The sequence below is a fragment of the Cetorhinus maximus genome, chromosome 9 (assembly GCF_964194155.1).
Source record: "Cetorhinus maximus chromosome 9, sCetMax3.hap1.1, whole genome shotgun sequence".
In the NCBI taxonomy this organism is placed as follows: Eukaryota; Metazoa; Chordata; class Chondrichthyes; order Lamniformes; family Cetorhinidae; genus Cetorhinus; species Cetorhinus maximus.
In genome coordinates, this window is record NC_135887.1 from 100,093,723 (window position 1) to 100,116,779 (window position 23,057).

Genomic DNA, 23,057 nt, shown 5'->3' on the forward strand with positions numbered 1-23,057 from the left:
GGGTCTCCATGGCATCCTCCATCCTCCCCATGGAGACCTCTATACATGCATATATGTGCACCACTTCATCAGAGAGCGGGTGGACGCACTCCTTTGACTTGCACGCCACTCTGTTGAGGGCTTCCAAAAGCTCTGTGTGATGTTCCCCCACCTTCCGCTGACTCTCCAGGATGAGTTGGAAAGCCAAATCCAGAGGCTCACCATCTGAGTCAGACCTCACAGGTGGCTCTTCCCCAGCAGTCCTCCAAGTGCCGGGGAGCTTGGCCGAACTTGCTTCCTCCTGCTGCGGACGCATGTCAGTGTGGTGACCACCAGATTGTGAACCCGTGTCTGCCCTAGATCTAGATCCCACCAAGGTGTGAGGTGTGTATCTCTGCGCTGGTGGAGGGTGTGGAAAAGTACTGTGATGGGTCTTCCAGGTTGCTTATTTCCAGCTCTTCAATGGAGAAGGAGGCCTCTTGGCTGGAGATGAGGATGTGGATGGAGCTGAGGGTGAGGGTGTCGGTTGCTTGGCAGAACTCCCTGTGTACCAGAGTAGAGATAATCAGTGCATGTCAGCACAATCAAGAGCAGGAGAGAGAGCACTCATATTTGCGTTGAGAGAGGGATGACGTGGTGCAGGATCTTCACGAGGGTGTCTGCCGCCGAACCCACCGTCTCCACAGACACAGTCCACTTTATCACCGGTTAGTGATGGCATGCTCCTCAAAGTGAGTGAAGGGCCTAATGTGGGCCACTCCACCCCAAGCCTGGGACCTCTCTCTGCTGATGTGTGCAGGCTTCTTGTCATGTTTGTGTTTAATGTTAATGCTGTTTTTGTATAAGGACATTTTAGCTAAAAAGAATTGTTACATAAAACCTGCCAGTAGGGTGTGCTAAGTCATGGATGTATGGCCCTCTGGTGGAGAATAAGGAATAAAGGAACCTTCTATTTTTCACACAGGAAGTTGGAGTTCAGAAGCAGATAGCTGTGTGTGTATTCTTAATTGTTAAGAAGTGACAAAACACTTCAAATGGTAACGAGGATGGGATCATCATTATTAGGGGCTTTAGAGGCTTTTGATCCAGCTACTATGGACTTTGTAGTTTATGTCGAGCAAATGGAACAGTTTTACATTGCGAATGAGATTGAAGCGGTAAAGCAGGCCTCAGTGTTTCTTACAGTCATCGGAATGAAAAATGTCACTTTATTGTGAAATCTCATTGCTCCTGACAAGCCAGCAAATGAAAGCTTTAAAGAGCTTGTGGACGTTTTGAAAAAGCAGTTTGATCCCAGACCAGCAATTATTGTCAAGAGATTCAAGTTTCATCGAAGAGTACAGCATGACAGTGAGTCGGTTTCCCAGTTCCTGGCTGAGTTGAGAAAATTAGCTGAACATTGTGACTTTAAGGTTACCTGGAAGAAGCGTTGCGTGATCGCTTGGTTTGTGGACTAAGAAATGAAAGAATTCAGTGTAGGTTGTTAGCAGAGCAAGAGTTGCCACTGAAGAAAGCGTTTGAGATTGCGCAAAGCATAGCAATGACAGAGAAATAAGCTGGAGATTGGAAAGCGCATTCTAACACTGCCGAAGTTAAAATAGTTAAGTTAGGGTATACTCGCTTTCAAACATGTTACCACTGTAAAGGAATAGGGCATAATGCAGAAGCCTGTAAGTGGAAAACTGCTGATTGTCACTACTGTGGGGGAAAAAGGACATACACAGCGTGCATGTAGATCAAAGGCTGGTCACAGTAAAGCAGTACCATCAAGAAAAGGGCATCACGAGCACCCAGACAAGTTGCGCTTGAAAATAAACAGGCAGTTTAAAAAGACGCACTATTTGGAAACAAAATACAAAAGTAATGCGAGTCCAGATGAGACAGAAAATGAAACTAACATCAACAATGAGGAAGAGCATTCAGAGTATTGCATTCAGTCTGACCAGAAACTAGATGAAGGACTAAAAGTTGGCTTTGCCTTAAATGGTAAAATGGTTGAAATGGAGATTGACGCTGGAGCATCTGTTTCTATTGCTTCAGAGAAGACATGGGAGAAAATTTTCAAGAAATGCCAATTGGAGAAAACCTCCTCCAACTTAGCACCTACACTGGTGAGCCTGCGAATATACTTGGAAAAATGTCTGTTCAAACTAGATATGGAGATCAAATAACAAGGTTGCCACTTATCATTGTGAAAGGGGATCGTCCATCAATTATGGGCAGGAACTGGCTAAAAGAAATTCGGCTGGACTGGAATAAAATAAATAAAGTGCATTGCAACCCCAACTCTTTGTTAGACAAGCATACTGATGTCTTCAAAGAAGGCCTTGGAGTTATTAAAAACATTGAAGCCAAACTTGCTGTGAAGTTCGAAGCTTCTCCAAGGTTCTTCAAGCCACGTTCAGTTCCCTACTCAATGAAACAGAAAATCGAGCAGGAACTAGAACGACTTGAAAACTTCCAGATAATTGAGAAAGTTGATTTCGCAGAGTGAGCAGCTCCAATAGTCCCAGTAGTGAAGGATGATGGGTCTATCAGAATATGTGGTAACTATAAAATCACCATTAATCCTTTTCTGGAAGTGCATCAGTGCCCGCTACCGAAAATTTAAGACCTGTTCTCTGCTCTGAATGGAGGTGAATTATTCACAAAGCTTGACCTATCACAGGCATTTTTGCAAATGCAGCTGAGTAAATATTCCAGGAAGTATACAACCATCAGCACACACACAGGTCTATATTAATACAAACGACCACCATTTGGGATCGCGTAATCACCAGCCTTATCCCAGCAGGCCATGGACAAAATACTGCAGGGCCTCCCTGGTATAATCTGCTCCTAAGACAACATGCTCATCACCGGGAAAAACCTCCCAACTCATTTAGAGAACTTAGGCAGGGTCCTGCGTAGACTGGAAAATATGGCATGCGCTGTAAGAAATCCAAATGCTTGTTCCTGAAACCCTCAGTGGAGTACCTGGGACATGTGATTGATGAAACTGGCCTCTCAACCTCACCTGGAAAGATGGAGGCCGTGGTGAATGCACCACAGCCCAAAAATGTTAAGGAGCTTTGTTCGTATTGAGACTTGTGAATTACTATGGCAAATTCATATCCAGTTTGGCTGCCAAGGCAGCACCACTGAAGAAGAATGCAAAATGGGATTGGTCACAAGCCTGTCAGGAAAGTTTCAAGGAACTCAAGCAAGTGCTCATTTCTGTTAAAGTCCTGGCACATTTCAATGAAAAGTTACCTGTCAGCCTGGCTTCTGATGCATCTGGATATGGTGTTGGAGTTGTCATCTCCCACACATTTCCTGATGGCAGTGAAAGGCCCATTGCATATGCCTCATGCAATGTGTCCAAGGCAGAACAAAATTATGCCCTAATTGAGAAGGGAGCTCTTGGACTAATCTATGGAGTCAAGAAGTTCCACCAATATTTGTATGAGCGTAAATTCATGGTAATTACAGACCACAAGCCTTTGACCTGGTTGCTTAGCCCGAAGTCACAAACCCTGACACTTGTCACTGCGCGCCTACAAAGGTGGGTACTGATCTTATCTGCTTACCAGTATGAAATTACATTTCACTCTACTGAGAATCGTGGAAATATGGATGCACTTTCCAGGCTTCCGTTACACCACAGCTCCACAACCCAAGTGATGTCACTGCTTTCAATGTGAACCAGATAGACATGTTACCTGTTAAACGGATCAAATCCGACTTGAAACACAGAGGGATGCTGTGCTCTCCAAAGTTTACCGGAGTAAACACACAGACGGGTTGGTGTGTACCTCAAAAAGTGACCGCTGCTGAGCTTAAACCTTACTACATGTGTAGATTTGAGCTCACTCTGCAAGACGGTTGTTTGTTATGGGGAATCAGAGTTGTTATTCATACAAAATTTCAAACACAAGTGTTAGAAGAACTTCACCTCAGTCACATGGGAATCGTCAAATTAAAACATTAGCTCGTCTACATGTATGGTGGCCATACCTGGATAAAGACATTGAAGGCATGGTCAGTGATTGCCTTCCATGTCAAGAAATGAGGCCTTCTCCTGCACCTGCCCCATTACATCCATAGGCTTGGGCTTGACCACCCATGGCAGAGACTTTATATGGACTTTGCTGGACCACTTCTCGGACATACGTTCCTGATTGTAGTGGATGTCCACACAAAGTGGTCTTATGTTATTCCCATGAAGTCGACTACTTCAGCAAAGACCATTGATGCTCTCTTGAATGTGTTCACTACTTTTGGATTGCCTGAGCAGATTGTGTCTGATAATAGCACACAGCTCACATCATGTGAATTTCATACATCCCTGAAAAAACAATAGGATCAAGCAGACCCTCACTTCGTCTTACCATCCATCCTCAAATCGTGAAGTGGAGCGCTTTGTCTAGACATTCAAAACGGCCATACTGAAGGAGAGGATACGAACAGATTGGAAGTTGAAGCCAAAGATCTTTTTGATGATGTATCGTAACACTCCACATTCAACAACAGGCGTATCTCCTGCTGAGCTGATGTTTGGAAGATGACTGTGTACCAGAATGGATTTGCTGTGTCTGGATTTGAAAGCAAAAATTGGTTCAAGGCAACTTGATCAGAAAAGGTCACATGACACAAGTAAACCAGCTCATGAGTTTAATCTGGATCAGTCTGTTTGGGTCCTAAATTACTGTGGGACACCAAAATGGCTCCTGGAAAGAATCATCAAGCATTGAGGACCACTGACCTATGATGTTGAATCTTCCTGTGGAATCTGGAAGAGACACACTGACCAGATTAGAGAAGCCAAATCCAAGGAACTAAATTCCAGAGATCTCCAGTGACAGTGGAAGATTTCTGGGAAACCTCTGCTCCAGTTGGTGAAACCTGACTTGATTCAACTGACAAATCTGTAGCACCTGTAGCTGCAACTGTTGAACCTGAACAGTAACAAGTGGAACAGCAGAACCTTCCATTTCTAAGCAAACAAACTGAGATACCTAAGCCAACATTCTCTAGACCAAAGTGAATCTGCAAACCACCTGACTGATTTGTTCCTGGCTAAAGGAGGAGGAGATGTGATGTTTGTGTTTAATGTTTATGCTTTTTTGTAAAAGGACATTTTAGCTAAAAAGAATTGTTGTATAAAACCTGCCAGTAGGGTGTGCAAAGTCCTGGATGTATTGCCCTCTGGTGGAGAATAAGGAATAAAGGAACCTTTTGTTTTTCACGCAGGAAGTTGGAATTCAGAATCAGATAGCTGTGTGTGTATTCTTAGGGCAGAATTTTCTGTCTGTTGGGCGGGCGGAGCAGGAGCAGCTGCGGGCAGGCGCGAACTCGATTGGGGCCATGCTGCCATTTTGCGTGGGCGGGTCAATTAAGACCTGCCCAGCGCATTTCCGACTTCGTGAATAGGCTGCTCACAATGGCCACTTGCAGGTTACACTGCAGGGGGTCTGCTGAGCAGGTCACGTTGAAGGGAAGGGCAGAGGAACAGGGCAGGCTGCAGGATCTGCCACAGGAGCAGGGCAGACTGCAGGGTAGGCCAGGAGGAGCCAATGTGCCCCTCGCTTTTCTGATGACTGCCTTGCTGCTCTCCTCGAGGAGGTAGCAGCACGGCAGGAGGTGTTGGTCCCCCAGGATGGGAGGAGGAGGCCCCTCACATGACCAAACGTGCCTGAGAGGAGGTGGCGGAGGTGGTGAGCTCCCGCGATGTGGTGCGGCGCACCTGGATCCAGTGCCGTAAGCGCTTCAATGATTTGTTGTGCTCTGGAAGGGTGAGTACCATGTTGGCATTGGGCATTTAATCCAGCAGGTAGCCTTAGACTTTGAGGCCCCCCCCCCATCCAAATCTTACTGTCGTGACTGCATTGAATCATGTTGGGCATTTCTCGTACGCTGGGTGGGCAAGCAGGTAGTGCCCATGCTTAGATCAGCCTGAGTGGTTCATAAGCAGATGAGTTCTCCTCCGCACCATGTGTTGCTCTTAGTCGCACATGACTAGTCTGGGGGCAACCTGCAGGAGATGCAGCCAGGTGCATACTCAGAACTCCAACACATCCTATTCACGCTGATGAGATTGTGGAAGGGGAGCCTCAAGATCTCGTGGCCAAGAGCCATCTGCTGCCTTCGATGCTGTATGTAGTTGCACCTCCTTGCTAATGGGAGCTAAGACCGTGTGTTTCCTAAAGTGATGGACGCAGAATGTGTCCAATGTGGCCGTTGGGGGAGTTGGGAGCAGGCGTAATATCTTTGTGTGACTGATCAGCAGTAGCGGGGAGAGGAGGCACTGGAGGCCTGATATGGGCCATTGTGGCTGGGGTGCGGCATGTGCATGCAGAGTCCATGTGCAATTAGCTGCAATGAATGGTCTTCTCTGTTTTTCAGGAGAAGAATACTCACAATGCGTGTGAGCGTTTGAGGACTGGAGGCGGCCAGGCCCAGCTCATGATGTTGAGCCTTTTCGAGCAGGAGGCCCTGAAGTTTGAGAAGCGCTATACACCCAGGTCCACTGGTGTTGGTGAGGCTGGGGTGGAACGGCCAGGTATTTGAGGTCAACAGTGACATCCACTATGTCCTCCCACTATCTATAGCACTGATGATTGTTTGATTTGTTATTGTTGCAACATTGCTCATTCACAGACTGATAGAGTCAGAGGTGTGGGTCATAGACAAAGGTCCCTCGGCTCTTCGAAGATGCGCGTGTCAAGCACCTTTCAAAGCCGCCTTATCCCATTTCCCACCACTATCCATATGGCCTTATATGCCATGGCATCGCAACTGCACATCCAAATACTTATTACATGTTAGGAGGGTTTCTGCATCCACCACCCTTTCAGGCAGTGCGTCCCACATTCCCAACACACTGTGTGTACAAAAGTTGTTTATCACATCAACTGTCAACCTTATGCCCCTTACATTAAGCCAATGCCACCTGGTTACTCATCCCTCCGCCAAGGGAAAAAGTTCCTTTCTGTCGACCCTATCTATGCTCCTCATAATGTTATAAACCTCAATAATGTCACCCCTCAATCTCCTCTGCTCCAGGGGAAATAACCCCAGTCTATGCTATGTCTCCTCATAAGTCAAACTCTCCAGCCCAGCCAGTATCCTGGTCAACGACTTCTGCACTCTCTCTCCACTCCAGTCACATCCCTTCCGTGACACGTATATCACAACTGCACGCAGAACTATAGCTGTGGCCTAGGTAGCATTTTCTGTACTAGCAACATGACCTCCCTGTTCCTATATTCTATTCCTCGGCTAATAAAGGCAAGTATGGCATTTACCTTCCTAAACGCCTTATGTACCTGTCCCACTACCTTAACGGGCCTGTTAACATGCCCAGCAAGGTCCCTCTGATCCTTCTTACTTTCCACGGTCCTACCATTCCTTGTGTATTCCAGTACCTTATTTCTTCTGCCCAAATGCATCATCTCACACTTATCCACATAACATTCCATTTGGCATTCCTTAGGCCATCTGACCAACCTGCTTGTACCCACCTGTAATGTAAGGGTGCCCTCCTGACTATTTGCCACCCCACCAATATTCATCTCCATAGGTTCTGGAAGGTTGAGCGCATAATGAGCCAGGGGGAAAGGGATGAAGCATGTCTCTGTGCACGCTAACTGATTACCTGTCCTTATTGTTAATTTCAGCATCATCAGAGCCTGTCCGCCAGGAGGAATTCCAGAAGCCCCCTCTCACACCTGAGGGCCCTCAACTGTCACCTGCGTCACACCATTTCTACGAGGCAGGCACCAGCGCAGATACAAGCACCTCGGTGGGCATTGCAACATCGGCTAGTGTCCCAGGGCACAGTGGAGAGGGCACTTCACAATCGCTGGAGGAGCTGGCAGAGACAGAGTGCCAATGGCGCCAGCAGTCGGAGGACTGCAAGGGACCAGGCACATGCTCAGTCGGTGCATGATGTTGTGCCACTGGAGTTGTCCGCGACGCAGCAGCTGCAGGAAATGTGGCCGGGTGTGTGCGAGCATCTGGGAGTGTTGCATGAGACTGTGCTTCGCTTGGTGTCCGTGGTGGAGGAGCCCACCCGGAGCATCACTGACGCAACGAGCCTCATGGCAGAGCATCATGCATCCTCCATGGAGAGAGTGGCGACTCTCATGGAGGGGGGCCTCCTGGAGAACAAGCAGGTTCTCCTGGGGTTACGCTTGGACCAGAAAGTCCTCACAGCGCCAGTGGCCGCAGCTGGTCATTGACAATGTGGGAGATCGTGTGGGCTTCAAGCTTCCCAGCTCGTTGCCCATCCATCGCCGGTGAGCAGGGAGGTCTGGGGCGACCTCACGTCAGCGGAGCAGCTGCCGGTCGTATCTGCGGGGTCCTCTCACGGCGCTCCAGATGAAGGCATCATCCGCTCCGCCCCTCTCCCAGTGACCGCTTCATCGGGTGAGGCTGCGACGACTGGGGAGATGCCAGCTGTGGACCTGGCAGATCCCTCCCAGGTGGGGTCAGCATAGGCTGCATGGGCCAGAGGATGGCCGCCAAGGTCATCGAGGCCAACAGGACAGCAGAGTCAGCAGGCTGTCTCAGATGCCACTCCAAGCAAGACATAGCATCCGTAAACGTAAGCATAAGGCACCTTAGGCACACCACGGGTTTCTCAATGGTGCTTTTGTGTTCGCCCTAGATTAGGGACTTATTATTTGTTTATGCTTGAATAACGTTTTGTTTTGACTTTGTGTGAATTTCTGATGGTGAAAATTAAAACCAGAAGTGTTACCATGGCTGAGGGTGGCTCCTTTGTTCTGCATTTGTATGTTTTGCATCATGTCATGAGTGTTCGAGTGGACATTGAAGTTTATGTCCAAAGCCCTTAGTTGCAGCTGGTGACCTTGCAGATTTAGCACTTAAGTGCCGAGTATGATCGCGCCAGGCAAGGCTGGTGCTGCTGATCCATTTGTGTGGAGCTAGCTGAAGGTTCATTGGATTAAAGCCTCTCATGTGTCCCTGCCTCCTTGGTGTAGGCCCGGGTCAGCGTTTAGCCCCTAATCATTCCCGCGTGCTTCCTCATCCTCAGAATCAGTGCTGGACTCATTGTGTGCAGCTGCTTCCACTGCGCCAACATCTTCATCGTCCACTGCGTTCCCCCCTTTCCAACACAAGATTGTGGCAAGCGCAGCATGTAACCACCATCACTGACACACGACCTGGGGGGTACTGGAGTGCACCCCCTGAGCGGTCCAGGCATCGGAAGAGCATCTTGAGAAGACCGATGGCTCTCTCCACCATATCCCTTGTGGAGGTGTGACTCCTATTGTAGCACTGCTCAGCTACTGATATTGGATGGCGGAGAGGTGTCATGAGCCACCTTCTGAGGGGATAGCCCTTGTCACCCAGCAGTCATCCATCAAGCCAGTCCGGAGCACTGAAGAGCCCCGGCACCTGGGAGCGTCTGAGGATGTAGGTGCCGTGGGAGCTGCCTAGGTACCATGCACAGACTTATAGAATCAGCATCCTGTGATCACACACTATCTGCACATTCATGGAGTGGAATCCCTTCCTGTTGGCAAAGGCACCAGGCTCACCTGCTGGCGCCTTGATGGCCACACGTGTGCAGTCTATTGCACCCTGGACACAGGGGAAGCCAGCAATGGCCGCGAAGCCTCTGGCTCGCTGTACCTCTTGCCTGGTCCCAGCGGAAGTGGATGAAGGTCAATGCACACCTGAACAGAGCGCCTGTGACCTCCTTGGCACAAGTGTGGACAGCTGATTGGGGGACATTGCAAAGATCACCCACCAAGCCCTGGAAGGAACCAGAGGCAAAGAAGTTGAGGGCAAGTGTGACCTTCAGAGCCACTTGCTTGGGGTGTCCGCCCACACAGTTAGGGGAGATCTCAGGGCCAATCATCTGACAGATGTAGTTGACTGTCTCCCCTGACAGTCGGAGCCTCCTTCGGCACTGCACCTCAGTCATACTGAGGTAGCTGCTTCGCTGCCTGTATATCCTGGCAGCAGGATAGTGGCGTCTTCTGCAGCCCCTTCCACCTTGGACTACGTCTTGGCCCTGCGCCCCTTGTGCATGTGCCTGTACTCCCAAAGTTGGCTCCCCTGGAGGCTGATTGTGCACTCCTGGCCTCCTCCTTATTCTAGCCCTCCCTCCTCAGAGGAGCTGCTTCCAGTGGATATGTCAGAACTCATACCCAGGCTGAATGGAGGCCTCCGGAAAGCTGCAGGCCCGATAAAGATTACAGACTGCAGAGTGCTGACCTGAAGGCTCAAAGTACACAGAAAGTTGCTGGAATTCGTTCTGAATTGCTGCAGATCACACAGGCATGTTTAAAAAATCTTTCTGCAATAAATACTCACAGACCAGCTTGAGCCCTCTTATCCCACCCGTGGATGAGTTTCATTAAAAAGCCTCTTACCCGCCTGCCTGTTGCGCCCGTGCACTGAAAATCGCCGTCAATTGACGATTTAAGGGCCTTAACTAGCCCGTTAATTAATGTTGGGCGTGCGTCGAACTTCATCGCACGCCCACCCAGTGAAATATCACGATGGCACGCAGTGACGTCAGGACGCTCGCCCGACGTCACCCCGCGTCGTTTTACGCGCTGACATGCAGGGCCCGCCCCCCACACGTCAAGCAGAAAATCCTGCCCTTAATTGTTAAGAAGTGACAAAACACTTCACTTCTCCTGCATGTAAACAGACGGAGAGAGTGTGAATCATGTGATCTGTAGCAGCCATATTTTGGTCCAGCAAAGTCCACTTTTTAAATAAGTAAAACAGTAAGGTTTGATTTAAACAGTTTATGACCCCTTTCATGTCTTAGGGACACACTTCCTTAGTCTTATACTCCAATCCCCTTTCAATAAAAGCTAACATGCCATTTGCCTTCCTAATTGCTTGTTGTACCTACATGCTGACTGAGTTTCTTGTGCGAGCACACCCAAGCCTCTCTGAACACCATGCCTTTTAAAAAATATTCTGCTTTTCTATTCTTAGAATAAAAAGTGAATAACCTCACACTTCCCCAGATTATACTCCATCTGCCATCTTGTTGGCCACCTACTTAACCTGTCTATATCTCTTTGCAGCCACTTATGTCCTCCTCACAACTTACATTTCCAGCTAGCTTTGCACCATCAGAAACATTACTCAGACAAAGAGTAAAGTATGAGGCGTTAATATGGATTGTAATTAGCTGAGGCCCCAGCACTGATCCTTGCGGCACTCCACTGTAAGGTTTCCTGTCCTTGGGACATGACATAAAGGCAACAAGCAATGATTTCAGTGTAACAAGTTAACAGAATTTATTATGTAAATGATTGAACAAAAATACTGAATAATGGGTGACAGTAGAAAAGCTGCTTTCGAATTTTGTTCCTCAAAAATCTGCCTGGATACAGGTGATGTTGTCTTTGGTTCTTTCTGATATCATCCCTTCAATGTTTTCTCTGGCTCCTCTTTCTCCTATGTTCCTGTGTGCCTGTTTGCCAAAGTCCTTGAGGTCCGTACTTTTGTTCCCTCACCATGTCTGCCGCGTGCAGTTTTGCACATAGCCCCCTGCCTAATTTCAGAAGGCTTGCCTCAACCATTCTCTTGTGAATAATGTTTGGAGCATTTTGAAAGCCTTGAGTGCTGAGGCTTCCCAATGCAGCTGAGTCTTCGACATGCTGTCAAATGGGATAGAGAGGGCAATGCATCCTTTTAATCTACATGTTGCATTTTCTATTCACCCTTTCCACCAAGGATGCCCATCTTGCCTTCCTTGCTCGTGGTCAGTGACCCTGGCCATGTCTACGGCTCCCTCTTCCATGATGGTGACTAGTGACCGTGGTGACCCCTACTACTCTTTGGGCCCTTCCGCAGACGTTGTGAGCCCGTTTCTCCTGTAAGGGCAAGAGATAGAGGGCAGTAGTGCTTTACCTTTATGTCTAATGCCAATGACTCATATTCACGAGAAGCTCTATGTATCAGTCCTGGCAATCCTTGATAGCATTGACTCTGAGCCTTTCTGACGTATCAGCAAGTGCCTGAGGTGCACATTCCTCCCATGACTGGAGCAGCATGTGCCATCAGGCTCCACATTTGGAGTGTCTGCTGGAGTTTGAATACCTGGAGGCTTGTCCTGAGGATCTGGCGTTATGAATGAAGTCATTGAACTTCTTCCTTCCCTGGACCCAGTTCTTCGCAGACCACGCTCTGCTCAATTTCTTGGCAATCTTGATCCAGGCCTGCTTGGTCTGGGAAGATAGCCTTCACCTGCCACCTTCCAGAAAGAGTACCTCCTTCCTCTCCCTTACTACCTTGCAGAGCATATACAGATTGGCATCAGCAAAGCAAGGAGCAGCCCTAAACTGGGTTCCAGCCTTTCCTGCTCCATGTGTACTACCACAAGTAAATCTCTAAAATGGCAGCCATGATAATGGCTGTCATGATGGGCTTAAATCTGACCCTCTCTCTTTCAGTCCCGCCTCCGTTCCCACCCCTTTAGCTGCTGATTGGCAGTCCAAACCACCCTCCAGCCAATTAATAGTCCGCCTCCATGAAAATTGAGACCTGTGATTACTTCCCCCCAAAGCGGGATCAGGACCCAGAAACAGCCTGATTTCCATTCCCCAACCCCGGAAGGAAAACCAGGCCCCTGGACTTGGTTATATTACTCTGCGCGTGGAAGTTGAAATGAGGTGCACCACTTATACTTTTTTTCCCTTTTTTGCAACTCTCCAGTGTGTGATGATCTCCGTAGAGAGGGATAATGTTCAAAAAGAAATTTGAGCTTCCAGTTAATAGCTGAAAGGATGATTTGACAAGATTTCACGCCTCAAGACTTTTACTGTAACAAAAGGCTAAAAGCATTATTGACTAAACACTATCTTTGTAGGCATCTTATGCTTTAATCCACAAAACAGGACATTCACTTTATTCTTTTAGCATAACCAAAAATACGCTTCACAGATATCTACTTAAAGGATAATGTAAAGTATATTCAATTTTCCCGGAACCAACCCAAGGTGATTCTTAGCTTCTGAGGGTTTACTTCTGTTCTTTTGCTCCAGCTGGGAACTTTTAATCTCAGAATTTTCTTTCACAGTGAGAGTTTTCCTCCAGATTTCCTTCCTCTAGCACACGCTAGGCAAACCTTCCATCCTCGTTTTATCTCCTAATGAATTTGGTCTTTTCAAATCGAGCATGATCTCCATGTGCATTCCTGCATGATGAACTACAGTGTATTGCTGCCTACAGCTGCTCTCCCTCTCAGGAATCCTAGCAGTCTAACTTTGTTGAGTGAGTTTTCAGGGATATTTTAGAAACCTTCCGCCTCTCAAAGCCCATCTCCATGGCAGTGTGAATCACATGGGTCTTGTTATCAGATAGAAATGTTGAGACCCCAACTCTCTTTTATCTTGGAGGTAATGGAAGGTTTAAAGCACAACCTTTTACAGCCCAACATTCTCAACATTTTTCTGGGACTTTGGAGACTCTCAGTCTATCGAGTGTTAGCACACAAGCTGCTGCTATTGTCTCCAAGCATAAACATCTTGCACCTTCTTCCCAGTAAAACAATCTGGGCCCTTTTAACCTCCAACAATCAAACCACCAATGTTTGCTGTCAGGCAGATTTTGGAATAGGTCACATGATCCCTTCATTTTTACATTAAATCAGAGATACAGTTTTAAAACATATCAATCTTATAAACTTCATAATTCGAATAAGTGTTTCAACCATATAGCCATTTTCATGTGTGAACATAAACAACAAGTACCTATAAGATAATTGACCGTGGACAACATTATTGCCTTAAACTGCAATTAGAGTGTCACAATTGACCTCAAGTGCTTTAGGACAGTAAACGAAAAATGATGGCCTGGATCTTGCAATCCCAATAGTCGTGAGTGCTGAGAAGTTCGCCATTGTTGAGGTTTGCAATGGCACTGCAACTTCTGGGAATATTCAACCAAGATCTGTCAGTGTGAAAACTTGGGCTGTTTACTCAGCACTTACAATAGTCTTTACGTTGATTTATTTAGAGCTGCGCCTATGAGTTGTAGAGCCTGCTCAAGAGTGCAGCCTTTTAAATCAGTCAGAGTGTGAAAACACTTTCACTTCTCTGGCACTTCTGGTTCCCCCTTATCCTGGTTCCTCAGACCCGCGGATGTCAGAAACAGCACTTTCATCATGCGCTGGTTCCAATATCGGCAGGACTGAGAAACAGGGGATGCAGGAGTGGGGGCGGGGTGTCGGGTGAGGGAGACGAGGGGATGGAGCCTGGAGTGCTGCTGGGAGGAGCTGCAATTAAAAGTACAAAATTCAAAATCATTACAAACCATTTAGCTGTCATTGAGCTGAAGACAGACCTCAAGGGGAGTGTCTTCAGCTCCTGATGTCAGAAGTGGCATGGCTTTGCTCGGAATACGCTATGCCACTAGGCCTCTCCAGTCATTTAGTCATTAGATGCACACTGAAGTGGAGAGAGCAATTTCCACTGCAGTCTTAGGAACAGGCTAGGGCCTGAAGTGCTTCTGTTTTGCTGCTAACTGCAATATTGGCAGTCCAAACCACCCTCCAGCCTGATACTTAGTGACTCTGACTGGGAAATGCGTGTGTGGGCAATGGGCGAGAACATTTTCACGCTTGACTGTGCTGTTCCTATGGTTAAATTAACAGGCTAACATATGCTGTCTGAATTTATATGTAAATAATGGCCGCCTGGGAGTGCTGATTCCTGTGGCACCTTATCTCAGCAAAATTGGGGTGGGGAATAGTGCAGTGAAAGAATGCCGGGACTTTTGCATCTTTCTGCAATCCACCAATCCAGGATGGAAATTTACAGGTGTGGATGTTGGATGAGCAGTAACTTGCTGGATTCTGTGTCCAGGTTCACACATGAATACAGTAAAATCTTTATTTTCCAGCATGCGCAGGGAATGGATGGTGTCGGTTAATCAAAAATGCCGGTTAACAGAGTTCCATTTACCAATGGAATACAGCGCAATACTTGTACTATGACCATTCAAAGAATAAAGTGTAAAATAATATGCAAGTATTCAGAAAGTAAAGAACAGTATTCTTTTTAGTTCTAATCTTCAACAGTATATTAAAACATAAAGTATAAAATAATAGTGTACAGGTACTCAAGAGATCTAATCCTCAGCATCTCTTACAATTGTCCCTGAAGATGTGGAAGGTGTAGGAGATTATGCCCTAGTACAAGCACTGGATGCTTTATTGAATAAATCCCTGATGTCAGCTCATCTATTTGACTTCAACATTTTCTGCATGAAAATAGAATGCAGAAGGTGCAATTTCATAACCTCTTATGCTACTTGGATGGGAGACCGCCTGGAATTAACGGGTGCAGTAAGCTTTATGCCCCTTTAAAGGGCTTTGAATTCATTAATTAGTTTATTTGTTTTATTGGTATGCTCAAAAGAGTAGAAAGAGATACTTGCCCCTCTAAGGGGCTGTCAATTTGTTTATTTGTTCATTAGTTAATCAGTTTATTTCATTGGCATGCACAAGACTATAAAGAGACACTTGCTCGGGTGTCCTTGGAGAAGGAGCATGCAATGTCCACAGGTACACTTGAGGCCTTCCGCGACCGGTAGGCACTGCAGGGGCTGAAGAGCACATTCACTCCCCAAAATGATAGTTTAGTATAATAAGATTCCATTAAAGTTTTTGAGTCTTGTTACAGTGCCCCCTTAAGGAGTTGTTAATTAGATAATTTGTTTAATTGTTTTGCTCAAAAGAGCTTATAGATACACTGTGGCAGTCTTGTGGCACAGTGGATAGCGTCTCTGCTCTGAGCCAGAAGCTCTGGATTTAAGTCCTACTCCCAGGACTTGATGGCCAAGGAAGATGCCTTCATAATGCAGCCAAACAAGTTGAGTATCAACCCGCAAATCCTTCCAACACATGTCAATGGCAGGCACTAAGAATCGGAGAAATTCCTGGTCAACCATTCAGTGGAAAAAAATTAGAACCTCTACCATCACTACCATAGCTACAGACTATAGAATGCGTGTAAAAGTGCATATTGCAATTGCAACTCAGACTCTGAGTAATCTGTAACATACCACTGTTGGAGGATGAACATCATCTGTGGAATCAACAATTCCAGGAGATGAGGAGAGAAAAACATTTCCATGTTACTAATAGTTGTTGGCTGAGTATTATTATGATTTTGCTCTTGTACCATTTCAATACCTTGATTTTAATAAGTTAGCCTGACGACAACAACTGGGAAATACATTAAGTAAGTACGGGGAAAAATACATTTACCATAGAGATTTCCCATCATTTCCAACCTAGTTAACACTAATGCTGCAGAGATATAAATAATGAATGCCCAAGCCCATTTTTTGAAATGCAAGACTTTCCATTTCAGGGCTCTCCTGAAATTGTCAGGAAGATATAAAAACATTATTGAATTTATTGTATAATAGTGGTATCTGTGTCTATATGTGCCTATGTGCATGTGAGACTTAATTGGATTAAAGGCAGCTGGTCTGAAGGCTTTGATGTGTTAGAAGATAAGCTAGGTTTGAAATGTTAAGTAGGTAAACATGGGGGAAATTTAAAATGTAAGGTGTAAAAGAACATTTGCATTTTTAAATAAACCAGACTAGATTGTTTTCAAAGGTGGAGTGAAATATGTCACCTAACCAGGTGCAGCTCAGAAACAAGTGGCCAGGATTTTCCCCTCAGCGATTTGGGGGCGGGGCCTGCTCGTCGAGGGGAAAATGACGCGGGATGACATAGGGAGGAATCCCCGACGTCATCCTGGTCCATTTAAATATTTAGGAAGGCGGGCGGACAGCGAAATCAGCTGTCCACCCGCCGACCTGTCAATGGCCAGTTGAGGCCATTGACAGGCTAGTTAAGATAATTAAAGACCTGCCCGTCCAAGCTTAAGGCTGGCGGGTAGGCCAGGAGCCCCAGCGGGCTGCAGATTATTCATGAAACTTCATCCACTGGCGGGATGAAGTTTCATGTCAGTTTTTTAAAAATGTAATAAATTTTAAGTGTTTATTATTGACATGTCCCATCTCACGTGACATTGTCACATGAGGGGGACATGTTAATAATTTTAATATTTTTCTATTTTTAGACTTTACTTATCTGTCACAAATCTCCCTGAGACAGGACTTTGCCTCAGGGAGCAGTGCGCTCTTTCGTGCGCATGCGCGAAAGAACGCACTTTGACAGATGTGAAATCCCTCCCCCCTCTCAAAGCACTTCCTGTTAGGCAGGCCGTTAAGGCCCGCCCACTCAAAATGGCAGTGGGCCCTGTTTCGGTGGCGGGGGTTGCCTGCCTGCCGCCAAGCCTGTGGGACCCGCATGCCATCCAAGGGCAAAATTCTGCTCAGTGTGTTTATTTTGCCCAAAGGTTACTGGTAAAGTTGGTACTATGATGAATTTTTATGATCAGGGAGGTAAAGTCCAAAGACAGTAAAACAATGGGAATTTGCATTCAAAGGAGAAATATGTACAAAGGAGAGAAGGCTCTGTTAAAGACTGGTATTTAAGATCTAACAAGTGTGAAAAGCCTTCAGCATCTACACCTCAAGGTGCTGTCCACAATGAACTGAAGTTAAGAAAATTCACTTTGAATTGGATTGTCCAGGATATCATGTTTCTTTGCCTGAGTGTTTTAAAATCTATGTGTCTTACTGTTGCCTTAATGGAGATGTAACTGAGAGTCAGATTAACTAGGGGATTTAGAAGTTATTATAGTAGTAAGTTGTAGACATTTAAAATCATTAATAAATGTTTAATCTAGTTTTATAAAAACCTATGAGGTTTGGTGGTCTTATCACTGAATTCAAAGCCCACATCTCGAAACATACAAATTGCAAAAATAATTGTGGCAGTTGTCTCAAGTTTCCCTCTGGGATTTGAACAACTCGGCATTTACCATTGGCTGTGCCATAACAAGCATTCATTGCCTACATATGAAAACTTTGGACTGTTAACAATGTCGTTTGTGGAGAGGGAGCGTTGACTCTTTTTATCATAACAGTCAGATGACTTGCATTTCAGCTCTTTCCCTAATGGAGAAGGTTGATTACATTGCAGATTATCTTTTTATGAGTTTTCTTTGGGAGGGGCAGGATAGCAAAGGAAGAAGTACAGGTGCTAAGAGCTGAAGCAGACAAACTTCTAGTGGAAAATGATGGCATAGTAAAACATTTTCTCTGAATGTAAATGTGGTGAGTGGTGTTTCACAAGCATCCACATATAAATATATAATCTTGAATAAGGTATTGAGAGATAATATCAAAATTTGTTTATTTAAAAATATGGGGTTATGGCAAATTGTTACAGGGATAGACAAAGACAGCAGGAGGATGTAGAAAGGCCAGTGGATTGTTAAGATAGTTGGTAGTTGTAATTCTATGTAGGGTTACATTTTGGAAGTAACAATAGAACAGGAAATACTGGTATGATTTTCAACTGATCAACTGATGGCAGAGATCATTATAACATCAAGTAGATATTGCCATATAAAGTCAAAATGATCTTCGTTTTGTATTCTAGACAAAAAAAATGATAAAATAGGATCTTTAGACCACAGTTGGAGGAAGTTTTTTATGCACCCCATTATAAGGAAATGATAAAAACAATTTAAAAGGTGCAGTGTGTATTGATGTTGCCAGGGATGATGGGTTCCAGTCTTAAGAAGAGAGATTTGAAAAGTTAGGGTTTTCTTCACTAGTGCTGGAAAGGTTAAAGAGTGACCTAATAAAAATGCTTTATGTTATGGAGGTTTGAGACAGGGTACATAGTGATAGATTGATTTCCCCTGGTCATTGAGATGATGATAAAAAAACAAACATGAGGAACATACTGCAAATTGAAACACAAAACATTTAATATGCAACAGTCCTGTTATAAACAGCTTCAAAAGCACTAGTTTTGCAATGAATAGAGGTTATACAAGCTGGGCAAGAGATTGATAGGAGTCAGGTTATCTGGGGGGTTTGACCACGTTAAAAAGTATAGTTGTTAAGTTTGAGGTACAAGTAAATAGGTTGGATCTAACATTTATATTTTTAGATAAGTTGAGAGCTTGTTTGAATAAGGGGAGTCAAAAGTGACAAGAAATATGTTTGCATCTTGCAGGAGTTCCAAAAGTAAACAGTAATGGGGATATTATAGTTTCTTGACACAAAAACAAAGACAAGATGGAAACATGAAAGATCTCTTATTAGAAGGGTTTGAATTTCAAAGAGGTGGGAGAACAATGGAACTAAAATGAAAGGGAAATAATGGTATTTTAGAGTTGCTATTGAGCTGGAGTTATGGAGATAGGTGGAGATAGCTGGAGCTATTGAGCTATAGCTGGAGCAGGATGCAGTTTGAATTCAGTCAAACCAGAAGAGTGTTGGGCTGCAGCAAACAGTTTTATTTTGAAGGGGATTCCACCGCAGAGTGGAAGAGGATAAGAGGCCTTGTGGTATGCCGTTATTGAAGCTACAAACCTTTGCCTTGTGTAATATTACTGGATTTCATAGTAGACATCTATAAGGGAGCGTTGCCTGGAAGGTGTTTACTCGTGAGTTTAACCAAGTAGAGAGTTTTTGGGGGAATGTTTTGCAAGACTAGCCTTAATTGTGTAACTGTAACATTGTGTGCTTAAGTTTTCTTTTGTACTTGTTAATAAAACTTTTACTTTTAATTTTTAAAATCCCAAAAGTGTTACTGGACCTCTTGCTGCTGATAAGTGGCAGAATGCAAAAAAAAAGGGTAAGCCAAGGTTCACTCTGGGATTTGGTTTGCACAGCAAACCTGCTGTAGCCATAACATTGTACATGTGTATATAGTAATGGGGGTGGTGGTGATGCTGGTTAAATTGAAATCACTATGGAAGAATTAATTGATAGTTTTGAAAATATCAAATGCAATACCAAGTTATTGGTGCTGATTTGTTTACAGTTTAACCACTGAACACAGACTAAAAGAAATTACTGCATAGAAGAAAACCTATCTGGAACATTTTACCTGCACTGGTCTTGAAATTGAAGTGAATACACATCTTGAAATTGTCTTAATGAGCATTTGTGTTTTGAAAGGTTTTTTTTTATGCTAGAATCTTCTCATTCGTATACCTGATAATAAATTAGTTACAAGATTGGCAGTTCCTTCATTTAGTTTGGGCTGTAAATGGCTATAAAAGTTGCAGTGTGTTATGTTTGTTATATTTGGTATAAAGAGGGAATTTTTTATATTTGTCATCAGTCTATGTATTTTATTCACTTTTTCCTCAATAATTGTCAGATTTTGTAGAAGCTACAATGTGTTTCTGGCAGAAATCCACAGAACCACTAGAGATCACAAAACTAGACTATTGTGACAAGCAGGGCTGGAATGGATTGATTTACTATCTGAATCATTTTTTCCTATTTCAGACACATCCAGAATATTGGTGAGATAAAAACTGATGTGGGCAAAGCTCGAGCTTGGGTGAGACTCTCTATGGAGAAGAAACTGCTGTCCAGACATCTCAAGCAGCTCCTCTCAGACCATGAATTAACCAAGTAAGGAATACAGTATACTGTTCATATAACTATCCAGGGTTATCTTTGTTGTATACTTCATTGTATCCAGTGTAAACCATTAAGTTATATAAAAAAAAAGACTAGTATGGCCAGTAAAAAATATAAAATTATGCAGCATATATGATTACAGAATTCCCAATATAGCTGAGTCAACCTGATGGCACCACAGCTTACACGATGGCTGATATCCAATGCAAGTTGTGTTCAAATGGACTAGAATTAAGTTGTGGTTCCAAGATGGTGTCAAAACTGGAAAAAGATTTTTTGCAATTCAGAATGCAGTCACTGCATTGAAGCAGTATTTGAACCTTGTAATATGGAAGTTAAGTTATGATATTTGATTTTTTTTTGAGCATTATATTTTATTTTTGCCTTTAAATTACAGTAGAAAACTCTGATTAAATCCACTAATATTTCCTATTTTTATCCCACATACCAGGGAAATGCATAGAATGAAATAGGCTTGCTTGAATTATTAGCCAGATTGGAGACTTGATTAACAGAAAGTGTCTGTTATAACTCTGTTGACAGGACAAAGGTGGTGATGGTATGTTATGCAATGAGATAAGGGCACTTACAATGATGCTGACTTCAGCCAACTCAGTATAAACTGGGAATGTGCAGAAAGAAGTGAGGGTAACGCAACAGAATTAGGACTAGTAAATGGTGTTCTGGATTAATTTTTGTCTACTGTGGTCCTCATTAGTTCCCAATGAGGGATCAACATAATAACCGTTACAAACAAGAAGAACTTGCATTTATATAATGCTTTATGTCCTCGGGACTTCTCAAAGCATTCCAAATCTAATAAACTACTTTTGAAGCTTAGTTACTGATGTGTACGAAAATGTAGTCGCTTATTCTGTGCACAGGAAAGCCCAACAAACATGTCGCAAATTAGTTAGAGTTAAAATGACTAGAACCTTGGGAGAACTCCCTGTTTTTTTTTGACAGTGACAAGGGAGCTTCTATATCCATCTAAACAACTAGAGAGGGAGTTATTTTAATATTTCATGCAAAAGATAGACCTTTTATAGTGCAGCAATCCCACAGTACTGTAGTGAAGTGCTGGCCTAGATTACATCCTAGATCATAGAATCACAGAAGACTACAGCAAAGAAGGAGGCTATTCAACCCATCATGCCCATATCAGTTCTCTGCAAGGGCAACTCAGCTAGTCCCACTTCCCTACCTTTTCATTCGTATGTGTTCTGTACCTCTATTTATAAAACCCAGGATCCTGCATACCTTTTTAGGTAAAGGAATGCCTTGTCATCTTTTCCTTGTGATTTCCCTGCTTAGTTCCTGTTTCCTGAAAGTTGTGATGACTAGTTTTTACTTCATATAAAGCAGATATCAGACCAGAGACCTTCAAGGTTTATATGGCTTGGCTGTTTTAGATAAATTTATTACATAAGTCTGTGAAGTTAAACGCTGATCTGCCTGTCAGCATATATCAATCATTTTTGACCTATTTAGCAAAGAGGAGAAATTGCTGGTCTGAATAACACAAAATATTATGTTGAAACCAATCAAATTAACAGAGCTATTAAAACCACAAGTGCAGGGGTTAGAGTGGGCCATATACACACTGGCAGAAGTGTGAGAATTGGCCAGAGACAACCCTGCAGAATAGAAAAATGTCTTGTATGCATGGGCTAGTGTGTTTAACCAGGCATGTGCAAATTATTTGCCAGTTTACAATTTGATGTTGAGACTGTCTCAGAATCCTACTTTCACAGCATTTGTCCTGTCAGCTCTGTGTTACATCATCTGCACGGTTGGATTACCATTATCAGAATTAATGTTAGTGGTTTCAGAAAAAGTAAGCTGATATTAACGTCAATTAACAATCCAAATTATCACCAAGTAATTTAACTGGTGAGCTTGCTATCAGCAGGAGCCCATGTCTGCGATAGAAGGATGTCTGCGAATGAGAATTCAAGTTGACCGGGATTGGAGTCAAGGTATGGGAAGCCCTTATTGCTGACCTGGAGGCAAGCAGTCAGCAAAGGCATGGAAAAAGCAGAGGGCAAGAGAAATGACCAAATGGGGGAGAAGAGAGCCCGCCAGAAGGATAAAATATCGGTCGGCCTTGGGCCAATGATATTTATCTGTGCCAGCTGAGGAAGGAACTGCCACTCACGAATCAGCCTCTACAGCCACAACAGACATGTTCAGTACAGAAGTGACATACACCCTGGGCACAGTCCATCGTCTCCAAAGACGGATGGATGCCTAACTAAATTTTAACTGTATCACATCTCAGTCCTAGCTGCATTTTACTTAGTAACTATCACAAAGTCATGCTCAATGGCCAAGATTACAATATGCATTTATCAAAATTAAGGTTACAATCTATATTCAGTGCATTGTTACTGTGTATCGCCACTTCATTTTCTCCTCTAGCAACTATTTTATCCACAGTACTGTGATTTTGCCATGTGGCTGGCTTTCTGAGTTGTTGACATGTTGTCATTCGGCACTGAATACCTATTTGTCAAAACCCAGCGACAGTGAAGGAACAGCAGTATAGTTCCAAGTTA

General features: G+C 44.3%; 1 protein-coding gene across 5 annotated transcripts in view; it reads left to right on the forward strand.

Annotated features, from left to right (window-relative positions):
- The window catches only part of dennd5a (DENN/MADD domain containing 5A), a 367,813-nt gene that overhangs the window by 274,873 nt on the left and 69,883 nt on the right, over window positions 1-23,057 (forward strand). For all 5 annotated transcript variants that reach the window (XM_078549185.1, XM_078549187.1, XM_078549186.1 and 2 more), the window contains one exon: window positions 20,362-20,490. In XM_078549185.1, coding sequence (XP_078405311.1) covers window positions 20,362-20,490 — 129 coding nt within the window. The remainder of the gene's footprint in view (window positions 1-20,361; window positions 20,491-23,057) is intronic.